Source organism: Gopherus evgoodei, chromosome 4 (genome assembly GCF_007399415.2).
Source record: "Gopherus evgoodei ecotype Sinaloan lineage chromosome 4, rGopEvg1_v1.p, whole genome shotgun sequence".
NCBI classification, from domain to species: domain Eukaryota; kingdom Metazoa; phylum Chordata; order Testudines; family Testudinidae; genus Gopherus; species Gopherus evgoodei.
In genome coordinates this window covers 79800175-79822828 of record NC_044325.1, presented here as the reverse complement: position 1 = coordinate 79822828, position 22654 = coordinate 79800175, and the positions used below count along the sequence as shown (strand labels likewise).

General features: G+C 38.8%; 1 protein-coding gene across 1 annotated transcript; it reads left to right on the top strand.

Moving 5' to 3' along the window:
- The first annotated feature begins 354 nt into the window (after window positions 1–354).
- API5 (apoptosis inhibitor 5) lies at window positions 355–19093 on the top strand. The gene is made up of 14 exons (XM_030560003.1): window positions 355–553; window positions 2454–2615; window positions 4004–4097; window positions 5263–5328; window positions 5774–5925; window positions 6522–6728; window positions 8416–8520; window positions 9483–9572; window positions 10409–10590; window positions 10906–10999; window positions 12634–12690; window positions 15016–15092; window positions 15574–15710; window positions 16895–19093. Exons 1-14 carry the CDS (start codon window positions 485–487, stop codon window positions 16972–16974), a joined length of 1572 nt encoding a protein of 523 aa, XP_030415863.1. The 5' UTR covers window positions 355–484; the 3' UTR covers window positions 16975–19093.
- The last annotated feature ends 3561 nt before the right edge of the window (window positions 19094–22654 follow it).

Here is a 22654-nt window from a genome sequence, read left to right as displayed (position 1 = left end):
TATCGTGCTGGCTAATGACACCCCGGGGTAGCAGCTGGGGCTAAGTCCATCGCTGCGGTACCCCGAAGCGATCAGAGGACAGGCACCGGGCAGGGCTGACGGTGGCCACAGGCTCTGCCAGGGGTCACTGCAGGGTTCATGTGGTCGAGGCGCCATTGGCACGGGAAGGGCAAGGGTCTGCGCCTGGGAGAGTAGCGGGCCCAGCAGCAGCTCAGCTGCCCCAGCCTGCAGCGCTGCGCAGGGGGCGGCCCGCCTTGCCAGTCCCCAGTCCGGCTTCCTCGGCGGCTCCGCGCTCCCTCGCCCGGCCGCAGTGAGTCCACCGCGCCTGCAGGGGTCGCTGCCGCGGGAGGCGCGGAGCTGTTCGCTGGGCGGTAGCAGTCGCAGCAACCGCAGCGTCCGTGGCTGTAGACGCCCGAGCAGCAGCCGCAGGGGAAGCATCCCTGAGCCGCGGCGGCCTCGTTCCAGCTCCGGCCCCCGCCGCACGATGCCGACCGTGGAGGAGCTTTACCGCAACTATGGGATCCTGGCCGATGCCACCGAGACCGCGGGGCAGGTGGGTCCCGGCCGCGGCCTGCAGGGCCCTGTAAAGCCCCGGGCTCGCGTGCGGCGGCTCCCGGGCGGGGGGAAGCTGCGGGAGGCAGGCCTGGAGCGGGCGGCGGTTAGGGAAGCGGCTGGCTGAGGCTGAGGGGGCGGGGATCGGCCCGAGGCTGAGCAGCTTGGCGGGCAGCGGGTTAAGCAAAACAGTAACTGATTAAAATATTGCTCACGCCGCCCAAGCGTCAGCCTGGGCCAGTGGCGTTAGCGGTGAAAGCCTGGCTCCCCCCAGGCCATTTGCTGTTGCTGAGACCTGGCCTGGTTCAGTCGGAGGGGACTCGACCTTGTATTTGTTACACGCCGCTTTGATCTCAGGCGTAAAAGGGTTTTGTAGCCAGCGTTTCCCCAGGAGGTGGAAGGCCTGACTTCCAGAAGTGCGTAGCGACCACTGCTCCTGTTCGGTTTTAGTGGGAGCTGTGGGTAGCCATCACCTGTGAAAAATCTGTTCCTTGAAGCTCCCTTCTGCTTGTCAGGCCTGGGGCTCTGTTTCAAATGTGGTGTTCTGGAGTTTGAGTTATTAACGCAGTCTCAGAAAACAGACCTGCCTTGATCGGTGTTTGGCCCAGATAAACTTGTGGCAGTCATAAAAAGAAAAAAGATATGTCTTGCATTTTTTAAAATGTATTATTGCCATCCAGAATAGGCTGTGTTGGGTAAAGCATCCTTTCTGCAACAGTGAGGAAAGCAGTGTGTTAAAAATAGAATTCAGTTCATTTTCTTTAGAATAAAATGATCTGATTTTTTTGTTCCAGTTATAGTATGTTTTTGGGAAAATTCTGCTAGCATTTTAAGGTTTCAATCCTGCGTAACTTCATGTAACTAAGTAGAGTTAAGCATGTGCAGAGGAGCTTGCAGGATCTGGGCCTGTGTGCAATGAACAGCTAAGCAGATGTAGGAGTGAAAATGAAAATAGCCAAAGTAAGTAAATGACAACTGGTGCATAATAATTGAGGGATTACTGGTCAGGGGAAACTTATTTCCAAATATAGAAATTATGTACAATAGTTTATTTAAAAGACAAGTGGTAGGAACGATATTTGTATAAGACCAATATGATTATTCATCTGTCTACTACTGTCACTTACAGATGTATAATTTGGAGAGAGAGAGATTGCTGGTCCAGTTCTGGCCAGCAGTCATCTTTAGGGCATGAAAAGAAAAGCATCTCAGTATAATTTCCTGGCTTCCTAGATTAATTTAAAAAAAAAATGCCTTGGCAAGGCCAGGTGAAAGATCAAATGTCAAACGGCATCTGAGAGAGAAACTAATTATTGTAGTTCTTTCTATCTTTTACAATTAATTCCTTCCTGTCTAGATAGTAGGCTTCCAGGTTCCGATCCTGTCATAGAACCCTGATAATCATGTGGAACTCTGTCAACTTCATTGTGACCCTGCTTGTGTAAGGGTCTGCTCATGTAGATCTGATTGTAACATTTGGCTTTTAGATAGTATAAATATTTAACATTATTCAGCTGAACAGAAGGTGATTTATTGGTCCAATTGTCTATTAAGGGCCTGATCTCTCACTGAAGTCAGTGGAAATTTTGCCACTGTCTCAAAAGTAGTAGAATACCATAATCCATTTCCTACCTTATTGGTGGTTTGGACAGTAATTTTTTTCATTAAATGAAGCCTTTATTTTTTGATCAATAATTTTGTTTGTTTGTTTAGTAGTCAACACAGTTATGTCAAAGCAAATTATGGTCTGGTTAATTTATCATTAACATACATGAACTTTTTGCAAATTGGTTGCTGTATTAATGGTGAAAGTGAAGTGTAACTGAGAGTAAAAAGTCCTTTCTTGGTCCTAGGGAAATCCAAAGTAGATCCTGCTTTATATAGTCTGTCTTTTCTTCTAGCATAAAGATGCTTATCAGGTGATATTGGATGGCGTAAAGGGAGGTGCCAAGGAGAAGAGACTAGCAGCACAGTTTATTCCAAAGTTCTTCAAACATTTCCCTGAGCTGGCTGATTCAGCTATCAATGCCCAACTGGACCTCTGTGAGGATGAAGATGTTTCTGTAAGGATATATGCTGGACATTTTGTAGCAAGCTGCTATATTAAGTCTTATTTTGTGCTCCCTTTTATTCCTTTCCCATTTTATATAAGTATTTTCTTGCAAAAAATTGGACTTCAGTGTCCATATGTTTCCAAGCATATTATGTCTGTGTGTCATAAAATTATAATTAAACTAACAATACGTTAGTGCCTTCCTCTTGTTTCAGTCAAAACAATTCTGATCACTTTGGGTGAAATAAGCTGATTCCTACAGATGCATGTCACTTAGCTCATTGATAATGCTTATAACGCAAATAATGTCTGTAGAACACATTGTAATTGGACTCATCTTCTATCACCAGATAAATCTTCCTTGGGTTTCTTTCTTCACTATCCCTTGTGACTCGACTCTTTCTAATTACAGGAAAAAATTCTCTAGCCAGAGACTGAATTAAAAATATTTTTCATATCCCTAACACTTTAATATAAAAAAGTACTTTACATTTATTAAGCCTTTCATCTTCTCAGGGAGGTAAGGAAATATTTCTCCCATTTTACATTTACACATTGGAAACATGAGAGACAAAAAAAAAAATCGAAGACCTGATTTTCCAGCAGTCCTCAGCACCCACAACTTCAATTTGCTTTGATGCAAGTTCTATAGGCTAAGCACCTCTGGAAATCAGACCTAGGTGATTTGCACAAGGTCAGACAGGAAGTATCAGCTGTGCTAGGAATAAACCCCACTATTTCTGACTCTCGTACACTAACAACTAACCGGTCCTTTTCTGTTTTAGCCAATAATAACTATCTAGAAGTGGTCGAAAATGATCAAATAAAGGATGGAAGTTGTATTATTTTTTAATACAAATTTGTTCATGAGGTTTTGATCAGTTAGTAATTTTTTTTATGTAAATGTTCAAAGGAATGATTAAAATGGCATTTGCCCAAAAATATTAGGCTCAAGATGAAATCATAGTTATTTTATAATCTCAAATATCTGTTCATGAGACTTCTCCAACCCAACCACAGATGTTGAAGTTTGAGCTGTCACTAATGTCTGATTAATAGCTGGGGCAGAGACTTTTTGGTATGGAACTAATGGCACAGCAGAGTTAAATAAATCAAAAACCTCACATGGGTTTTGCAGTTTACATCAGCATATGCAATTCAGAAAATCTGAGTTCAGCATTTAATTCAGGGATGCTACAGGAAGTAAAAGGTAGGAGAAGTCACACACTAAATCATCTAACTCTTTGTTGGCTTAGATATCAAACACGTGTTTTTTATCTCATTTAGCTGTTTTTCTTCTGAACCTTTTTAGAATCAGTGCAGTCTTACTCTTCCTGTAATTATGTGCTAAGATTTTGACTCTTCTGTTCAGATGATGACAGTATTTCATTTTGACAGATCCGACGCCAAGCAATCAAGGAGCTGCCTCAGTTTGCCACAGGAGATAATCTTCCCCGGGTGGCTGACATACTGACCCAGCTTCTGCAGTCAGGTAACATGTACTGATGATTTCCTTGCCTATTTCCTGCTGCCATGTGCTTCTGTTACATGTATGTTTGTGGCTGGTTTAGTTGAAGAGAGTTACCCTTGTAAAAACTGAATTCTTCCTCTATTGATTCATTAGCTTGTTATGTAGCAATTTGCCACCGTTGTCTTCATGTCCTGTTTTTGCTCCATTTCTTTTCCCCTTTCATTCACATCTCATATCTGTAGTGCAAATATGCTAGCCTCCAGTTCTGCTGGGAAGTGACTGATTATCTTAACTGTAAGTCATTCTGCATTAAATTATCTCAATATTTTTGTCCAGCTTTCCATGGCCTGGACTACCCTTTCCCTCAATACAAGAGCTAATGAACTTTTCATATATTGGTGCCCTGGATCTGTCTTGAATCAAGTATCCATGGGGATCATTTATTTCCTAAAGGCTCTGAAAGACCAATGGATTTATCTTCTTTGGCACAATTTAAACTTTCACATTTTCAGTGCACAGTAAATTAAAATGTTTAACATCATTCAGTATTTCATATACAATATACATTAGTTTATGTTCAAAAAGAAAACCCTAGTGGCTTTATAGAGAGCTAAATATTTACTAAATGTTCAGAGTTATTTTGTAAATGCACTATTTTAGTCTCTCTTAGTCAATAAATGGGAAAGGTTGCCTTTCAGAAGGGACATGCATTTTGATGCCACTTTGCAGCAGAAGTCCTATTTGATACAAAATAAGAGAGAGAGAATTTGCTTCCTATTTGGAAAGCACTGGAGAACTTCAAACTTATTCTAAAGTAAATCTGTAAAAAAAAAATGTATCATTAATATATCAGTTGGTATCACTTTGGTTACTACTGGTTTAACCATCTCTTCAGCTAACCAAAATATTTAGTTACGATAATTAATTTACAAAAGTTTGTGACTCTGGTTTTTAAAGCTTTCTATTGGTGAAATTTATTTTTTCATTTCTATTTTGTATCTTCACTGTCAAGATGACAGGAAATATTTGTTAAACATTTAAACTCTGTAGTGATTTGCTCTTTGTAACCAGATGTCAGGAGCAGAAACCTTTTTGTATTATGATGGAGTATTCTTTTGACCTTTTATTCTTGCCCTTACTTCAGCATTTCAGAAAGATACGTGACTTTGAATTTTCTCTCCCTTAGATGATTCTGCAGAATTCAACTTGGTGAACAATGCTCTGCTAAGTATATTTAAGATGGATGCTAAAGGTAAAGAACAGACTCTTTTATATATAATGTTTTAATTGTTTAAAGCTCACCAGTCATTGGTAAGTATCAAGGAGCGAGATCAGGAATGGTACTTGTATTATCTGCTGCAGGGTAGTGTAGAATTTTAAGCAAATGTTATTACTTGCTGTTCTGTGTCAGAGATCTTGAGCTGCTTGTCTTATATAAATACAGATCCCTTACAACTTTGTAATAGAGTGGCACCCGAAATATGTTATTTGATATGCAAATATACAGGAGGCATGATCTCTCCCTTTAAGAGCTATGTGTTCTGCTGTGCTGTATGTTTACCTTGTTTCTAAAACTAGTAATTTTAAAATAAGTTCTGGAGCTTTTCCAATTTGGAAAGTAGTTTTCTTCTTACTGTATATCATAATTATAAAATTGTTGAATGGTTTGCGTTAATTGAATTTTGTTTGCATTTCAGGGACACTGGGAGGCTTGTTCAGTCAGATTCTTCAGGGAGAGGATATTGTGAGAGAACGAGCCATCAAGTTCCTCTCTACAAAACTCAAGACCCTGCCTGAGGAGGTGCTAACAAAGGAAGTAGAGGAGCTCATATTAACTGAATCAAAGAAGGTAAGTGTTGTATTTCACTCCAGATTTAGGTTTTGTTAAATCAGCTTTTTTTGTAATAGAAATGTTTCCAGTATTTAATTATTTAAAACGCCATGCACGTTATGGCATGTATACATGATTCTGTGATTACCCTGCTATGTTTGCAACCCAGATATTACAGCATTATGTTAACGTGTGAATGCGAAAGTAACTCTTTTTTCCACTTTTGTTTATAATCTATTTTCATTGTCCAGACTGAGAGAAATGCAAAAATCAAGAAAACCAACCAAACAATAAGAAGTAAATTACATGGTTAAAGTTCTTTCAGTTTTAGGCATTAAGTTTTTGTTAGTAATCTAAGGACACTTGATATTTAAAAATTGGCTGAGCAAAGTGAGGTCCTACGCTCAATTTGATGACATTTCTGTCTGTGTGACCCTCAAGTTACTTTAACCCAGAGGCATATACAGAGATACTTTATGTTTTCCCATTTTTTAAAATGCAGGAAGCTAAAACTGAACTATTGGATAACAGCGCTATTCACCACATTAAGTGTAATAGGAGACGGGTATTGCAAATTGCCTCAGTGGGATTTTGTTTTCTGCTTTTATTTTAAGGTCCTTGAAGATGTGACAGGTGAGGAATTTGTCCTTTTCATGAAGATATTATCTGGCTTAAAAAGCTTACAGACAGTGAGCGGGAGGCAGCAACTGGTGGAACTCGTGGCTGAACAAGCTGACCTGGAGCAAACCTTCAATCCATCCGATCCAGATTGTGTGGACAGACTCTTGCAATGCACTCGACAGGCAGTGCCACTCTTCTCAGTGTGTATTTCTTTCCTTTTGTATAGTTAGTACCATATTAAAGTTACTGACTAATGTCTTTAACATCATGACTAATTGTGTCAGAGTGATTGCATAGCTGTGACTTATAGTCAGCAGTCTCACTGACCTAAGTCTTACATGTATTATGGACTGATCTGTTCTGGAGAAGTTCCATTCAGATTTGTAAACTTTTGTGTCTTCCCTAAGTTCCTGCTTTCTCACAAATTGAAGAATTTGATGTGAATGATGTCTCAGTCTCCCACTTTTGTTCATCAGCATATGTGGTATTTGTCTTGGTGTGTTAGCTGAGAGAATTGAAATTTTCTTTATTGGTTTTGGAAGATAATTTTACCAACTTGACTCTAGGAGCTCTCTCTCTAATAAACTCCGTGCTCAGCAACTTCTAGGCTTAATTTAGTAAACATAACTTTCTTCCATGGTTACAGAATGCTTTCAATACCATTCTTTTTGCTCTTTGTTAGCATCCCTGGCAGATGGGCAGTTCTGTTGCATTGGCTCTGTGTGCCCAGTGTAGTTTTTAGGAACTACTCTTTCAGAATCGGGGGGAAAACATCACAACTCAACATTATAAGAGGGGTATGAGAAATGAAGTATGTCCTTGTGGTTAAGGCACTGGATTTTATTTGTGGCAGTATCACAGACCTCCTTGGTGATCTTTGGTAGGTTATTTAATCTCTGAACCCTAGTTCCCCAACTTGCAAAATGGAGAAGCCTCTGAAATTCTAACCCTTGCACTGATTTAACTGTTTTTGATGCACTCCTCCACTCCAGGAGATTTTGACAGTCTGTTAAAGGAAAATATGGTGTTTTTCTTTTTGTATCTATAGCACAGGAGGAACTGAGCAACTTCTGAGACATCTTGTGTTCAAAAGTTTTGTCAGCTTTTGCCCCAGTCTTGCAAGGGAAAGTCATTATAAGATAAAGGCAGGATTTAAGGTCATGGGCAGGGATTTCTAGCCAAGTGAAAGCTCCATCTCTCAACTATATCAGACACAGATTACGACTTTGAAAGGAGGCTTCAGCCTAACTTCAGAAATAGGTTAATAACTTCTTTTTAAAATACTGACACTTACACAACCAGAGTAGGATGAGTCCTTGCAAAAGTTCCTGGGTTGTGTCTTTTTTTTTTTTTTTTTTTGCTCAGACTTTGGAATCTTGTACCAATCCCCTCTTTAGACATAAAAAGTGAATATTTGCCAGGTATACTATTAATTATACATACCCCATATCCACTGGGCTGACCTAGCACTATCTGCTGTCGAGAGAGAGCTGGGTTTGAATCTTAAGCTCACCCTCTTGCTCCATTCTCAGTGAGGGTTAGGAATATTGCAGAAGTGAGAGCACAGAGTCCAATAGACAAATGTTCTACTGATGGGTTTAAATTTATATATTGATTAACTCAGTCCACTGCCAGACATATTGCAGTAGTTTAAGGCCTATTTTCAGGGAAATGGAACTGTTATAGATAGGAAAAAATAAGCATATGCAATTTTATCAAAATCCCCTGTAGCCTAGGCACCACTCTTAGCTGGAAGGGCCCGTGTGTTTTGAGGGGGGAAATTGGCTAAGGGGTAGCAAAATGATGGGTGTCCATTGGGCAGGGAAGGTGGGGATAAATTAAATCAGACTTCTACAGTAACCTTAGTGTCTTTCTGACCTTTTACAGAAAAATGTTCATTCTACAAGGTTTGTGACTTACTTCTGTGAGCATGTGTTACCAAACCTCAGTTCCCTGACTAGTCCAGTGGAGGGCCTTGATATCCAGTTAGAGGTAAGCTAAGCCTGTAAGAGCTAATAAACCTCAAACATACACATCATAGTGCCTGTTCCAGAAGTGAATGTTTCTCTGCATAACTCTCTGGGATGGTAAAAACTACAGTGTGTTTTCCAGCAATGTGCTGGTCTACTCTTCTGTGGCTCTTTCAGTTAATAATGTGAGGAAAGACCATAGCACTGTACCAGCTGATGGAGCTGTGTTGAGCAGAACCTTCCTTCTAATGCCTAAGAGTAAATACAGAAAGCAAAACCCTTACCCTAATTAAGAGGAATAATGACTATAGTCATTAGTCATATGGTGATCTCTCTCAACTCTCCAAGCTGTTGCTGTTCCTTCACATTGTCTTCCAAATAGCCCCCTCAGAGTTACTACTTTGTCAGCAATGTGCTTGTGCTGTGCAAAAAAAACAAACAAAAAGTGAAAAATTTCTGCCTGAAAGATTTTACAAGCTGAAAGGCAGATCCAGATAGATAAGATTCACTGAGAAGCCATGAGGGAATAACTCGAATACCTTTTTTATATTCATTATTTTTATTGTGTCACTTCTTGTGGGCATCCTGGAGGGGAGTGTAGCTTTAGGAGGACTTAAATGCATTGAGGAAGGAGGCTTGAATGAACATCTGGCAGATTGCAGACAGGAGATTCAGACAAGCTTAGTCTGGCACTCACTGCATAATAATTGTTAAAATACATGTACAAATATTACTGTCACATGTTAATTTTCATTAGTTCTCTACAAATCTCTGCTACTTAAAGCCTGCATTAAAGGTAAAATGTCCTCACCTGGGATGAGTTGTATTTTATAGACTTTCCAAAATCATGATTGCTGTTTCTGGCAATTGAATGTTGCAATATGCTGAAGAAGCCATGTTAATGTTGCAATCCACTTTTATTTAAAATTATGCAACCATGTGATTATAACTCTTAGCTTTACCAAGAGCTGTTCTTATTTGTAGGTATTGAAACTCCTCGCTGAAATGAGTTCGTTTTGTGGTGACATGGAAAAGTTAGAATCAAACTTGAAGAAGCTTTTTGATAAATTACTGGTAAGGCAGACTTTTGCTGTGATACAATAATAAAAAATGCACTCCTCAAAGTGAGTGACCTTCAGTAGCTTATTACCCATTTATCTTTGGTCCCTTTCTGTTGTAAAGGTAGTTACCCCTGGTTACTCTTCTGTTCAAATAAGTGCAAAGATCTCTGCCCACTTTGAATCTCTCAGTAGCATTGCGGAGCTGGATGATTTCTCTACACACCATTTTTGATCTAAGTTGAAGAAAGTAGTATTGTTTGTGTTCGTATGATGATCTTAAAATCTGTCAGTGCTAGCAGTAGTGGCAGGGCTACCACAGACGCTTACTGGCTCAGAGCAGGTATAGCTGAGATGCTGATAAAAGTGTTGGTTGCTAATCTGCACTGGCCTGCAAACAAATGATAGTAACATGGAGCTAGTGCAATGAAGGAAGACTGTTAGAATTGTCAGAATAGATAAGGCCCTATGTAATGTAGCTTAAACTAGTTGTGTTGGAGTCTGTACAAGACTGCAGCAGAGCCTATAGAAAAATGGTCCTCCTTGCAATCCAACAATGCACAGAGTGGTACTAATAAATTAGATGTTTGCTGGACTGGCTGTTTCCAAACACTGACTTTACAGAGGAGTTTTGTACGATCATATATTCAAGAGAAACTGTTAAATAATTAGACTGCTAACCTGCTTACATGTTTAGCTAACTGATTTTGTAATGCTGTTCATTTCCTATTTTGAAGTTTTAATTTTCATAGCCATGCCCTCTTGTGAATGTGGGTAAGATGCAAAGAGTGGAGAAAAGGGAACAGGTGAGTGAAAGTGTCTCATTTATCTATTCTGCTTGGTGTTCATCAGGAGTACATGCCACTCCCTCCAGAGGAAGCAGAGAATGGGGAAAATGCTGGCAGTGAAGAGCCCAAGTTGCAGTTCAGCTATGTGGAGTGTTTGTTGTATAGCTTTCATCAGCTGGGGCGAAAGCTTCCAGACTTCCTCACGTCCAAGCTCAATGCAGAGAAATTGAAAGACTTCAAAATCAGGTAATGTACGAGAGACTGGAATGATCACTTAGCTGCAAACCTAGCTGGAATGGGCATATTGGAAGTGTCAATGTAGAATATTATTGATCCTTCCTCTGCTGAATTGTTTGGGTGCAGGAGAAGAATAAATCAGATTAGTAAGTAAAATAATGAACTGGTTGAAAAATATATTCAGCATTTATTTAAAAATTAAAAAAACCTCTTGTCCTATCACGGTTTTCCTTTTGCTTGTGGTTTTATTTTACAGGAATGTGTGAAGTTTTGTGCTTGGCTTGGCTGGGGTTCATTAAATACTTAAACTCTTTTTTCTGTTAGGCTACAGTATTTTGCCCGAGGGTTGCAGGTTTATATACGGCAGCTTCGTCTGGCACTTCAAGGAAAAACAGGTGAAGCCTTAAAAACAGAAGAGGTATGTATTCCCCAGGAACAGTTCTCTTATCGATTCTACAGAAATAGCTATTGCAAACCATTATAAATGCTATCCTTTTTTGGTTAGATGACTAACTGAATGATATTGGGAAATGACTCACTACACTGCTTAAGCCTACTAAATGAATGTAGATTGACACTGCCTTTCAGGCAAATACTATCAGTACAGCTGATAGCAAGTATTTTAGAAGCGAGAAAGCTCTTGTAGTTTGAATAAACTTTGTTTTGTGGTCTGGAAAGTGAAAAATGTTTTCTAGATTTAGTAAGTGCTAGATGACAGCATGTATGAATGCACCATTCTCTTACTTCTACAGACCCAGGTTCAATTCTCATGTGCAAATGAGTTTCAACTCAAATTTGTTATTAATATTTGTCAGTACTACAAAAGTACTAAATTAGGTGCCATTGGCCATGTCCAGGTTTGGAGTACCAACTGCGTTGCAGGTCAGTAGTCAAGGAGGCTGAAAGAGCTGTGTGACGGCACAGGGCCGCAGTGCCAAAGGGTGCTGGAAATCAGGACTGGGGTGCACTGTTTAGCAGGGAGTGCAGCAGATTGGGACTGAGGCTCATAACAGAGCTGTACAGTGGCCAAGCACTAGGACAGTGGGGGCAACAGATAAGATTGAATTGGTTTAGCAGAGCTGCGGCGGGAAGCTGGCATAGTACATCATTGTACTGTTGCTTGTCTCTAACCAGTGCCGTCAGTCACTTTCAGAAGCATTAGCCTTAATTTTTTATTATTTTTTTTTAAATAAAGGCAGTTTGCCAACACTTTATACCAGAAAGCAATGTTCAGTGTCCTGGGCTTGTTAATGTGACAGTCTTGTAGTTCTCTAAGCAGTTAAGTTTCCCATCTATTGCAGTACCAATCATGGATTTCAGAAGCAATGTTACTCCACATACAACAAACCAGTGGTGCTAGCTTCCTAAGTCAGTATCTGATTATTCAGTAGTTATGCCTGATCCTGGCCAGTCTTCCTTGCATATTGAAACAAGACAGTGATGGAGAGTTTTCTGCAAAAGGTTTTTGCTGGGCTGCTACTGTTGAACATCCCTTAGTTCTTGCATTTGCTTCAGTTACGCTCTCTTGACTGGGTTTGTATTGCAAGCCTGAATGGGTGGCAGATAGATACATGGAGTGGTTGCATGACTGGTAGTGTAATCTATCCAGATGCCATTTCTGGAGATGAGGGACAGTTCTAAGCCACAACCACATGCAGCTAGATGCAACAGGTCACAGTTGAGCTTTGGTTTTCAGATTATAGTAGTGTTTTGTTCACCCACAGATTGTCTGTTTGGCCTAGTTACACGCCATACATCTCGTTTTGAATGAGACTGCTAAATGTATTGAACAAAGAATGGAAGGAAATTGGAGATCCTGGAATTCTGTAGCCAATTGAATTTCATTGAATGCAAAATTACTGAGAATTAAATATTGTAACAGCTAAGTCATTTATAGAAATGTGCCATAGATCTCTCATCAAGGCCATAGAAACTTATTAGAAAGTGTGCAGTAAAATTCCAGTACTTCTGTCTTCACTAAATGCATCTGATGTAATCTCAAATTACTAAAATAGCTGGAATTAAAATTGCTGTATTTTTCCTGTTTTGCAGAACAAAATTAAAGTGGTTGCCTTGAAAATAACTAATAACATCAATGTTTTAATCAAGGTAAGCCTTAAATCTTCTGTTATGTCTAAGTATGGAACAGGTCTGTAACAGAAGGATCTCTAAAAAGGAAGGCTCAGGAACAGAGAGCTATTGAGAAATTTCCCAGATGGGGATCAAATTTTATTGTCAAGACACTGCACTGTCATCTCTACCATGGAATAAATCAAATTCAGCATTGGCACTACGTTAAACTTCTTCCCTTAAGTTTTTGTTAATTTCCTGGTCTGAGGAGATGAGTGCTCCCCTGCTATCATGCAAGTACATTTCCTTTGTGAACTCTCTGGAGCTACATGTTAGCAACTAACAATGGAAATTACTAAACAAAAAACTTATTGAATTGAAAGTAACAGTGACTGGGTGACTGAAATCCATTTCAGTACTCTACCTGCTCACGGTATAAAGTTTGTGGCATTATTATCATGACATCCAGCCACCTTGAATTGGGTGGATTATCCTGCTGAGGAGCTGGAATTTTAAGTGTTGCAGCCCTTTGTTTGTTTGTAGGCCAGTATATTGATGTTTCAGTATCATGAGGGGAAGATTTACTTTAAAAAACACTATAATGGGTCAGTTGTCCTTTGCAGTGTCATTTTGATCAGAAATTTGGGCCAATTGTACTATAACAATGATGTTCAGTTTAGGATTTACTTGCTGTGTCTGATTTCAGCAGGTTTGATGGAGTTTACAGTATATTTAAGCATAAAAGCAAGTTAAGGATTAAGCAAGTCTTGCCTCGTAACATTCCATTCTTTGGTATCTATACTTTGAAATATATCCCTGAAATGTTGACTTGAGGTTTAATGTAATGTTTTTAAAGCAAATTGTTTTGATTATACTTTCCCTTCAAAGTTCCTACCATGGCACTCAACTGAGAGTGCCAATTCAGGATCAGTTGCTCAAACAGGGCAGTTACAGCCCAAGGCTGGGGTTTTTCCACCTCTAAGGCAAACCAAACCAGCCAGACAAAAATGACTTCGGTTTCACCCCACTGGCTAACCACAAGTCACACAAGCAATTTCCTTAGACACTCCAGTCTCCCAGTATCACCACCAGTGCCACTCGTCCTGAGGATGAATGGTTATGAAAACCAACACCCCAATAAAAGAAAATAGTTCTCTTGATCCCAAAGAATCAAGCCCCAGACCCAGGTCAATATACACATCAGATCTTACTCACAAATCACGCTGTTGCCAATCCTTTAGAATCTAAAATCTAAAGGTTTATTCATAAAGGGGAAAAAGGTAGAGCTGAGAGCTAGAATTGGTTAAATGGAATCAATTACATACAGTAATGGCAAAGTTCTTAGTTCAGGCTTGTAGCAGTGATGGAGTAAACTGCAGGTTCAAATCAAGTCTCTGGAGTACATCCTCAGCTGGGATGGGTCATTAGTCCCTTGTGTAGAGCTTCAGCTTGTAGCAAAGTCCTTCCAGAGGTAAGAAGCAGGATTGAAGACAAGATGGAGATGAGGCATCAGCCTTATATAGGCTCTTCCAGGTGTAAGAACACTTCTTTGTTCTTACTGTGGAAAATTACAGCAAAATGGAGTCTGCAGTCACATGGGCAAGTTCCTGCACACCTGCTGAGTTACAGGGCGTATCTGCCTCCTCTCAATGGGTCAGTTGTGTAGCTGATGGTCCTTAATGGGCCATCAAGCAGGCTAGGCAGAGCTAACACCCACTTGTCTGGGATTTTCCCCAGAAATACAGCACAAATTTGAAATACAGACAGTATACAGCCAATACTCATAACTTCAACTACAAAATGATACAGACAGCGTAATCATAACAAGCAACCTATAACCTGGTCTTAGACACCTTGTATGACCCCCTTTACATAAGATTTGGTGCCACTACAGGGCCTTGGTTGCAAACCATGTTCTATATAGTCCCAGTTTATATCAATAACATCACAGGAACTCTAGTGTGAGCCAATTCTTGCTCATTCCCATGCTGCTGCTTAGCACCGTGGTGGGGATAGCAGAGATCCAAACAGGAGCCATTGTAATTCATTGTAGTAATGTACAGTACACATGTTAATGTATTGTGCAGAATCATAGCATGAGATACTTCTGTTAATACAAAATTAGAATTTCATATTAGAGTGCATGGAATAAAGTGGCTGAACTTTTTAAGTGGTTCATCCAGGTAATTCTTGTTGCTGGATCCTAGGACTTAAGTCATCTTTGGTTTTAAAGAGCTTGTTTGAAGGAGGTGAGGGAAATAGGGAAGTATGATTAATACAGACTCATAATATAGGTAATATTATGTAGTGTTATTGGCGTGGACTTCATTTTATGGTAAAATGTCCACAATTTTGTTTCTTTAGGACCTTTTTCACATTCCCCCTTCTTACAAAAGCACAGTTACGCTGTCCTGGAAACCTGTACAGAAGGCTGACGCAGGGTAAGAGTTACCAGGAAATCTTGCTTAATGTGATGTTATTACATACATACGTCGTGGAATCTTTATTTTGTGATGTTCAATAACATGTCAGTGTGTGTTGGTCAGCAGGATCTATAAAACAAAGATTTGCATGCAAAAAGCTTAGAGAGAATTAAGGTTATAACTGCATAATAGTACCTTGCAGTCATTGTGCATAAGTGATAGTCTCAGGGTCCAGTTTGCCATCCTATGAGCCACATAGCAGCTCTAGTTGTTGGCGAATGGTATAAGGTGTCAAGACTTGCTGGGATGATACAGTAGAAAATTTAATCAAAATGAGGATCCGTCTTTTAGGAAGGCTCTACAATACCATTTTCCATTAACTGCTCTGCTGGCTTATAAACACTAATCAGTGGGGCTGAGCATACTGTGTCTGTACTTATTACCTCGGAGATAGTGCAGCATCTTTCAAAGACCTCTTTATATTTTCTTGCCTTTGTAGTCAAAAAAGAACTAGTGAAGATACAACCTCAAGTTCACCACCGAAGAAGGCTCCAGCAGGACCGAAAAGAGATGCCAGGCAAATATACAACCCACCCAGTGGGAAATACAGTAGCAACCTGGGCAGCTTTTCTTATGGTGAGTTGGAGAGTTTGGAAGAACCTTGCAGTGTGAATTATACCCCTCTGGGAAGGATGTCAGTTAAGCAAGTTCCTTTCCAGATCCTCAGATGATCCAGAATTTGCTGTCATGATTTTTCCATGTAATTGTATCTATTACATGGAATATAATATATATATATTTTAATCACTGGTCTAGTAATAGGATAAGTTTACCAGCCTAATAACTAAGCAACTTTGCAACATAATTTTAGCAGCCACTGGTCTCTTGCAGATCTGGGGATTAAATTGTTTAAAAGCTAAAATTCCACATTATATTATTATTTAAAATAATGTTCTGTTATCTCCAATATTGTAATTTTTGTCATCTCCAATTTTAGACATGATAGGCAGACCTTTAGGGCTACAGGCTGTTTTAACTTTTAATATCATTTTAGAAATTATAGCTGGTAATGATTCTATTAATCTGATTTGTCCCTGTGCTAGTGCAGGATCCGCTGAGGATGGTAAACTTTGAGTTCCTCATTCAAATATGTCTAATTTTAAATATCCAAAGTTCTGTCCTTCCCTTTGTAAAGTTAAGCTTAATGTAATTTTAAAGGCTCAATATTAATAACTATTACAAAGGGAGGTAAAAATAGTAGGGGTCTAAAACATTTTGATGTATTAAGGCTTCCACTGGGATCAGACTCTAGATAACGGAAGCCTGAAAAATCTTGAGAGACACTTTGGTTCTTCCAGTGAGATCAAACTTACTCTTAATGGAGCTAAATGAAAAACTGACTCCACCGTACAAACCGTTCATTTATATCTTCTGGTTCTTCCAGTGGCGTTGGAGCCTTAAACTGAAAACATTAAGGTACCAATACAACAAAACACTTAAGTATATACTTAATTTTAAGTATGTGATTAGTCCCATTTGAAGTCAGTGTTTGAGATATGTTATGATGGATAGGCAATAAAAACTCTTAATAAAACTGATAGAGAACCTTTCGAACCAATATACTATACTATACTATACTAATATACTATAGTCTTGTCAGAAGGTTTTAAGTACTGTTGCGTAGATGGGGTTAGCCCAGATAATTGTACCTAAAATAATAGAACAACTGTAACAGGCATGATATTATTGCAATTTCATTTTTAATCTGCTATTCAAATACCAGAGACCTGTATTAGATAAACGTTTGCATTTATTTTCAGAGCAGAGAGGTGGTTTCCGGGGTGGCCGAGGGAGAGGCTGGGGAGGACGAGGTAATCGCAGTCGAGGAAGAATCTACTGAACGGACCATTGCATTCTCCAGAGCCATTATGGGGTAAAACACCAGTAAAAGTGAAAGTAGTGCTCATCAAAGGATTGCCTGGAGTACTGTATCCCTTCAAGGACTGCCTTCTGCTAAAGACTGACTTAAATGTTCTTTATACCTTTGTATGTATGATCTACTTTTCTAACGGACTACAAACTTGTCCATAGTGAAACTACAACTGTATTTTTGGATGATTAGTCAGCAATTTTGAGTTATTTTAGAAGTGTCTTCAGGGTTTATTCAGAATTGGAAAACAGCATAGATGTTTTATCTGAAACTACATCTTGACAGTTTGTATATTAACCTAAAAATCAGCTATTACTCAACTAAAAGTATATTGTAATTGAGTTTATAAATAAAATAATGGAAAGGGATGACTACAAAGGTACACGTCCATTAAGACTGATAGCTGCAGTAATCCTTTCCTCATCTGTAACAGTATCTTGCAATATGTGGAGAAGAGTACCATTATTAAATTACCATTTATTTACTCTTTAACAGAATCGTTGACTATTCAGACAAATGCTGGATTATTAAAGTCTGTAACATGGAAATACACATTTTTGCTTGTAGCATGAAGCAATCATTTAACTTAAAGTTGTGGAGAATGTGATGTTTTTGTTTTTGTACAAATTACTCTTCTCCCTAAATTGTAATGCAAAAGTGGTGTTTTGCAAATGGGTTTTTAATGTTCACTATGAATATGTATGCATATGCCCTGAAATTTCAGTAAAACAGGTTTAAAAAAAACAAACTAGAAGTACTTTAGGAGTGGGAAAAGTCAGATGCAATGATTAAGCTTCATAGATAGGAGTTGGACAGCAGCAATGGCCTGGCTCTTTCCTGTGCGTTTGAAGATTTCTGGGGTGGTTGGCACTTGAAATTTTTTTTTAAACAATACCAACTGCATTTTAAAAATACACAAATAAAATTTTATTTTGGGTACCACTGAAAAAAATCCAGCTATGTTGTTTGATTCAGGTGGAGAATTAAAGTCTCTGTACTAGTTTGTTCTTCGTGGTAACCTAAGATTTTGATTTAACAGTGGACACCCAGTACATACAACTTTATTTAAGAGCAGATATGGCACAGAGGTTTGGTCGTTGTCTTCCCCGCCCCCCAACTTATTTTCACCACTTTTTTTTACTTTCTCCTCAGGTCATTCTTAAAAGATTGAACATTGTAAAAGGTGTGGTTATAGTAAAAAAAAGAGAAGTTGTGGGGAAGGAAGAAATATTAACAAATTCTGTTGACATAAAATAGCTTAGGCTTTAGAGTGTTGAAGATTTCCCTAACTTTTATTTTCAACATTTTGATGACTGTACCCCAAACCAAATGCCTAAAAGTAATGTTTTCCTACTAGTTTCATGTGTATTTGTGAGGAATAGCTTGTGAATCTGACACAGGTGTCTTCATTAACATTCTCTGATATTTATCACTGCAACCTGAGGAATGCAGCATTTGCATTTCTGGAAATAGTGCAAGATGCTGTAGAAAACTGGCCCTTTAAAAAAAAAAAAAAAAAAAAAAAAAAAGGCCAGAACAGGAAAACTACAGAAGCTGTCTCCAAACTTGATTTTTGTGTAGCTTTGGAACAGTGATGGTAAACTTTGGACATTCCATAAGCACTTGAGTTGAACTTATTTTACTGATTACAAGACACTTGCTAAATTCAGATGTTCAGTAAGAAACTGAGCAATTAAACTTCAGCTTTCATTTTGAAAATAGGCACGGGATCAATGTTATATTTCCAGGTGAAAATTCAGCATGTTGCACATAGGGCAATAATTTGTATTATTTGAAGATTTCTTAATTATTTTCAAAGCCTATTTGTAAGCACATTTATATTCTAATCACTGGATGCAAACAGCTTCTTTGCTCAATGAAGTTTGAATGAGAACTTCTGAGACATCTTTTTTCAGAGACGGTGTGCAGCATCAGCAAAGTTCTTGCTGCCTCAGAAATAGCTAGTTTCCCCCCTCCTTTCATTCTCAATTTCTGATTCAGTGAATTCTTTTGGAGACACCTGTTCACCACCTTGTTCAACTGTAAACGTTCCCTTATGCTTTTGGAATAAATTCATTTTGTAATTTTGTTTGAGTGGCTTACTGTTTCATGATTACTGTAGTTTTAAACAAGTTTCATACTTTAAGACCATTTTGTGATGGCTCACTAATGGAACATTACAGTATCTTACAACTTTCTAATGGCTTTCATTCCGATAGGATCTCCTTGATTATTTCACAAATATATAGAATTAATAGTTTAATCTACAAATTAGAAGCAGCCACCATTAAGACAATGTTATAGCTATTTAACTCTCTAAATCAACACTACAAGCAAAGTTTCAGATAGGAAATGAAAGTACACCTCTAATAGAAATAGCATGAGTTTAGGTCAGTTGAATGCAATGACAAAGTAAACCTAGATCGTCACCAACTGGTGTTTAGCCAACCTGTTCTTAAAAACCTCCAATTATGGGGGTTCTACAGTCTCCCTTGGAATCCTTTTCCAGAGCTTAATTACCCTTATAGTTAGAAAGTTTTTCCTAATATATAGCCTAAATCTCCCTCGCTGCAGATTAAACCCATTATTTCTTGTCCTACCTTCAGTGAACATGGAGGACAATTGATCACCATCCTCCTTATAACAGCCCTTAGCATGTTTGAAGATTTATTGGGTTCCCACTGTCCTCTTTTTATCAAGACTAAACACACCTAGTTTTTTTTTTTAACCTTTCCTCCTAGATCAGATTTTCTAAAGCTATCATTTCTGTTGATGTCCTATGGACTCTAATTTGTCCATATCTTTCCTAAAATACAGCATCCAGAATTGGACACAGTATTCCAGCTGAGGCCTTCCCAGTGTCAAACAGAGTGGGACAATTATCTCCTGTCTCTTACTGACAAAACTCCTGTTAATACACCCCAGAATATTAGCCTTGTTTGCATCTGCATTATGACTCATTCAATTTGTGATCCACTATAATTTCCAGATCCTCTTCAGCAGTATTAGCATCTAGCTAGTTATTCCTCATGTAGTTGTGCATTAGATTTTTTCATTCCTAAGTCAAGTTCTTTGCAGTTACCTTTATTTATGTGGGATGCCAGTATGAACATATCTTGCTTGGGAAAAGTAGTGTTTAACATTGTAGACCCAAACTCCCATTGGCAGTGACTAGATTCATTAGCAGATAGAGGCTATTGAAATGATCTCTGTGAAATGAGTTTACTTTCTACTCTCTATCTTATTTTAATTGTTGGAATTTGCTAGGCCTGAAAATTCTATCAAGTAGTCAGACTTCCAGGAAGCATGTCTCCACTTTAGAAGAATTTTAAGCCAATATGTTGATTTGGACTTAGCCTCTATGAGCACATTCATATGGCCTCCAAGCTTTGCTATAATTCTATGTACCTATGGCTGATGTTTCTTTCTTAAAAAGAAAACTACCTTAAATTGATTCAGATTAAAACAACCTGTCTGTTCAGCAACACAGGCTTGCTGAGACATCATTGCTGTGTTTTGTTGTTTTCTTTGGTTTCCAGATGCCTGTAGGGTCAAATTTAAGGTTTCAGACAACCTCAGGCTACTGTCCTACTGTTCAAAAGTCTAAATCAAACAGAAGTACCTTCAGAGCAAGGAAGTATGTCAAGTTTCCTGCATTCCAGAAAAGTTCAGTAAAGAAATCATGGGGAAGGTTCGATGACATTGGGTACTGCTGCCAGTCGGCCACACAATACTTTCAGAAAGTGCACTGTTGAGCATGGCATGGCTTGGAATGCTTGAATGTGTTCTGTTACTACTGTGATGAGAGGTAGGGAGTGGGAGAGATTTTCACATAGTTCAAAGGCAAAGTTCAGTTTCCTTCCGAGAAGACCAGCAATGGTTTAATGTTTCCATTCAACCCAGCAAAGGCGGTGTAGCAATTTGTACAACTTTTGGTTTGATTTTAATAGGAAAAATATAGTTTGCAGGCTCCAGGCAGATGCTAGTTTCACCAGGCCTACTGCAGTCACCATTCATAAGGCTTCAATGCTTTGACTGTACGCAGTATCCTAGTATTAATTTCAAATAGAATTGTCTCATTACAATAATTATGGCATTGTAATGCCTTAAATCTCTAGGTCACTTTGCTCAGGTAATGAAGAAGGAAAAAGTGCTCTGTAAATGACTGCCTCTACAATGACATGTAAACACCATCAAATCCACAGCTAGTAGTGCAACTGCATATTTAAGAGCTTTTCAATATCATTCCACTAAGTTGGTGATCTTAGGGGAAGCACTGACCTTAATGCCCTGTAGTACTGAAGTAGCAGAACTTGGTTTTCCACAATTAAGAAACAAGCCTTCAAATGTGTAACGGAGCACATTCTGGAATCTGATGCTGCTGTTAGTGAAACAGCATAATGCAGATGCTTCCATATCCATCAGGCTATTTCTGAGTTTGAAGATGGAGGAGGACAGAATATAGTTGTGGACACATTCAGATTGAGTATTCAGCTGCAAGAGTAGGTAGCTCTAGCTAAGTATTAGACTAGGGCAGGGGTTCTCAAACTGGGAGTTGGGACCCCTCGGGGTCATGAGGTTATTACATGGAGGGTCATGAGCTGTCAGCCTCACCCCAAACCCCACTTGCCTCCAGCATTTATAATGGTGTTAAATATATAAAACAGTGTTTTTAATTTACAAGGGAGGGGTCACACTCAAGGCTTGCTATGTGAAGGGGTCACCAGTAGAAAAGTTTGAGAATCACTGGACTACGGCTATTCTGCATATGGAGATCTGGATTCCTAGCCAGGAGGACATTATCCATAACTATGAAGGTAATAGTAGCAATTCCTTATCTAAGGTTCTCTTCAGTGCTTCTTTTAAAGCAGGAATTGAATGTTTCAGTGTTATAGGAAATTAAGCTTAATTTTCTGAAGATTTTAAAGAGAATTTGTTAAATTTGAGTTAATTGGTCTTAATTTTAAGAAAATCACTTCAGACTCCAGTGGAAGTTTTTGAGCCTTCTAAGCTAACACACACAGTAGCTTGTTACTAACCCTTCAAACCTACCCTGTCATTAACTCCTTGAAAAAGTTGAAACTAGTACAACCAACACAAACCACATGTTGCAACTTTCATTTTGCCTTGTGGGAGCGAATTTGGGGAAAGAAGATTCTGAAATTCTGGTATCCCTGTGAGACCTGAGTCAAAGTTGTGGTGTGTGTAGTATTTGGTGGATCTGCTGTTAGTGAAGTCTGTGCCTATGCATGGAGGAATGTGAAGAGTACATACTGTTAGATGACTGAACTTTTCATTTATTTTGTGGTTTTGTTATATGTTGTTTGATATACAATGTAGTGCTTTTGTATATGCATATAATTTAAGGAATTAGAATTATTGTATTTTAAATAAATTATGATATAGCTTCCATCTCTGACTTAGTAGTAGAAGTGGCATTAATTTACATTAAAGTGAAGACAAAACTAGACATAAGACTGTTGCATTAAAAAAAATGATAAATACAAATGATAAATCCCTGGCCCAACAGTCCAAAACAGAACAAGCAGGATGCAGAAAAATTCCTTTACAAAATCACAACATTTAATCTTAATGTATGTGACAGAATGGAACCACAACTCCAAAACTTGGGACAACCAAGTTATCTTCT

What these genes read in the sequence shown, in the direction of transcription:
- API5 (XM_030560003.1), top strand. Translation starts at nt 485, where the DNA reads ATGCCGACCGTGGAGGAGCTTTACCGCAACTATGGGATCCTGGCCGAT. An exon ending in CCACCGAGACCGCGGGGCAG is followed by an intron (nt 554 to 2,453) that starts GTGGGTCCCGGC and finishes CTTTTCTTCTAG; the next exon opens with CATAAAGATGCTTATCAGGT. An exon ending in ATTTAAGATGGATGCTAAAG is followed by an intron (nt 5,329 to 5,773) that starts GTAAAGAACAGA and finishes TTTGCATTTCAG; the next exon opens with GGACACTGGGAGGCTTGTTC.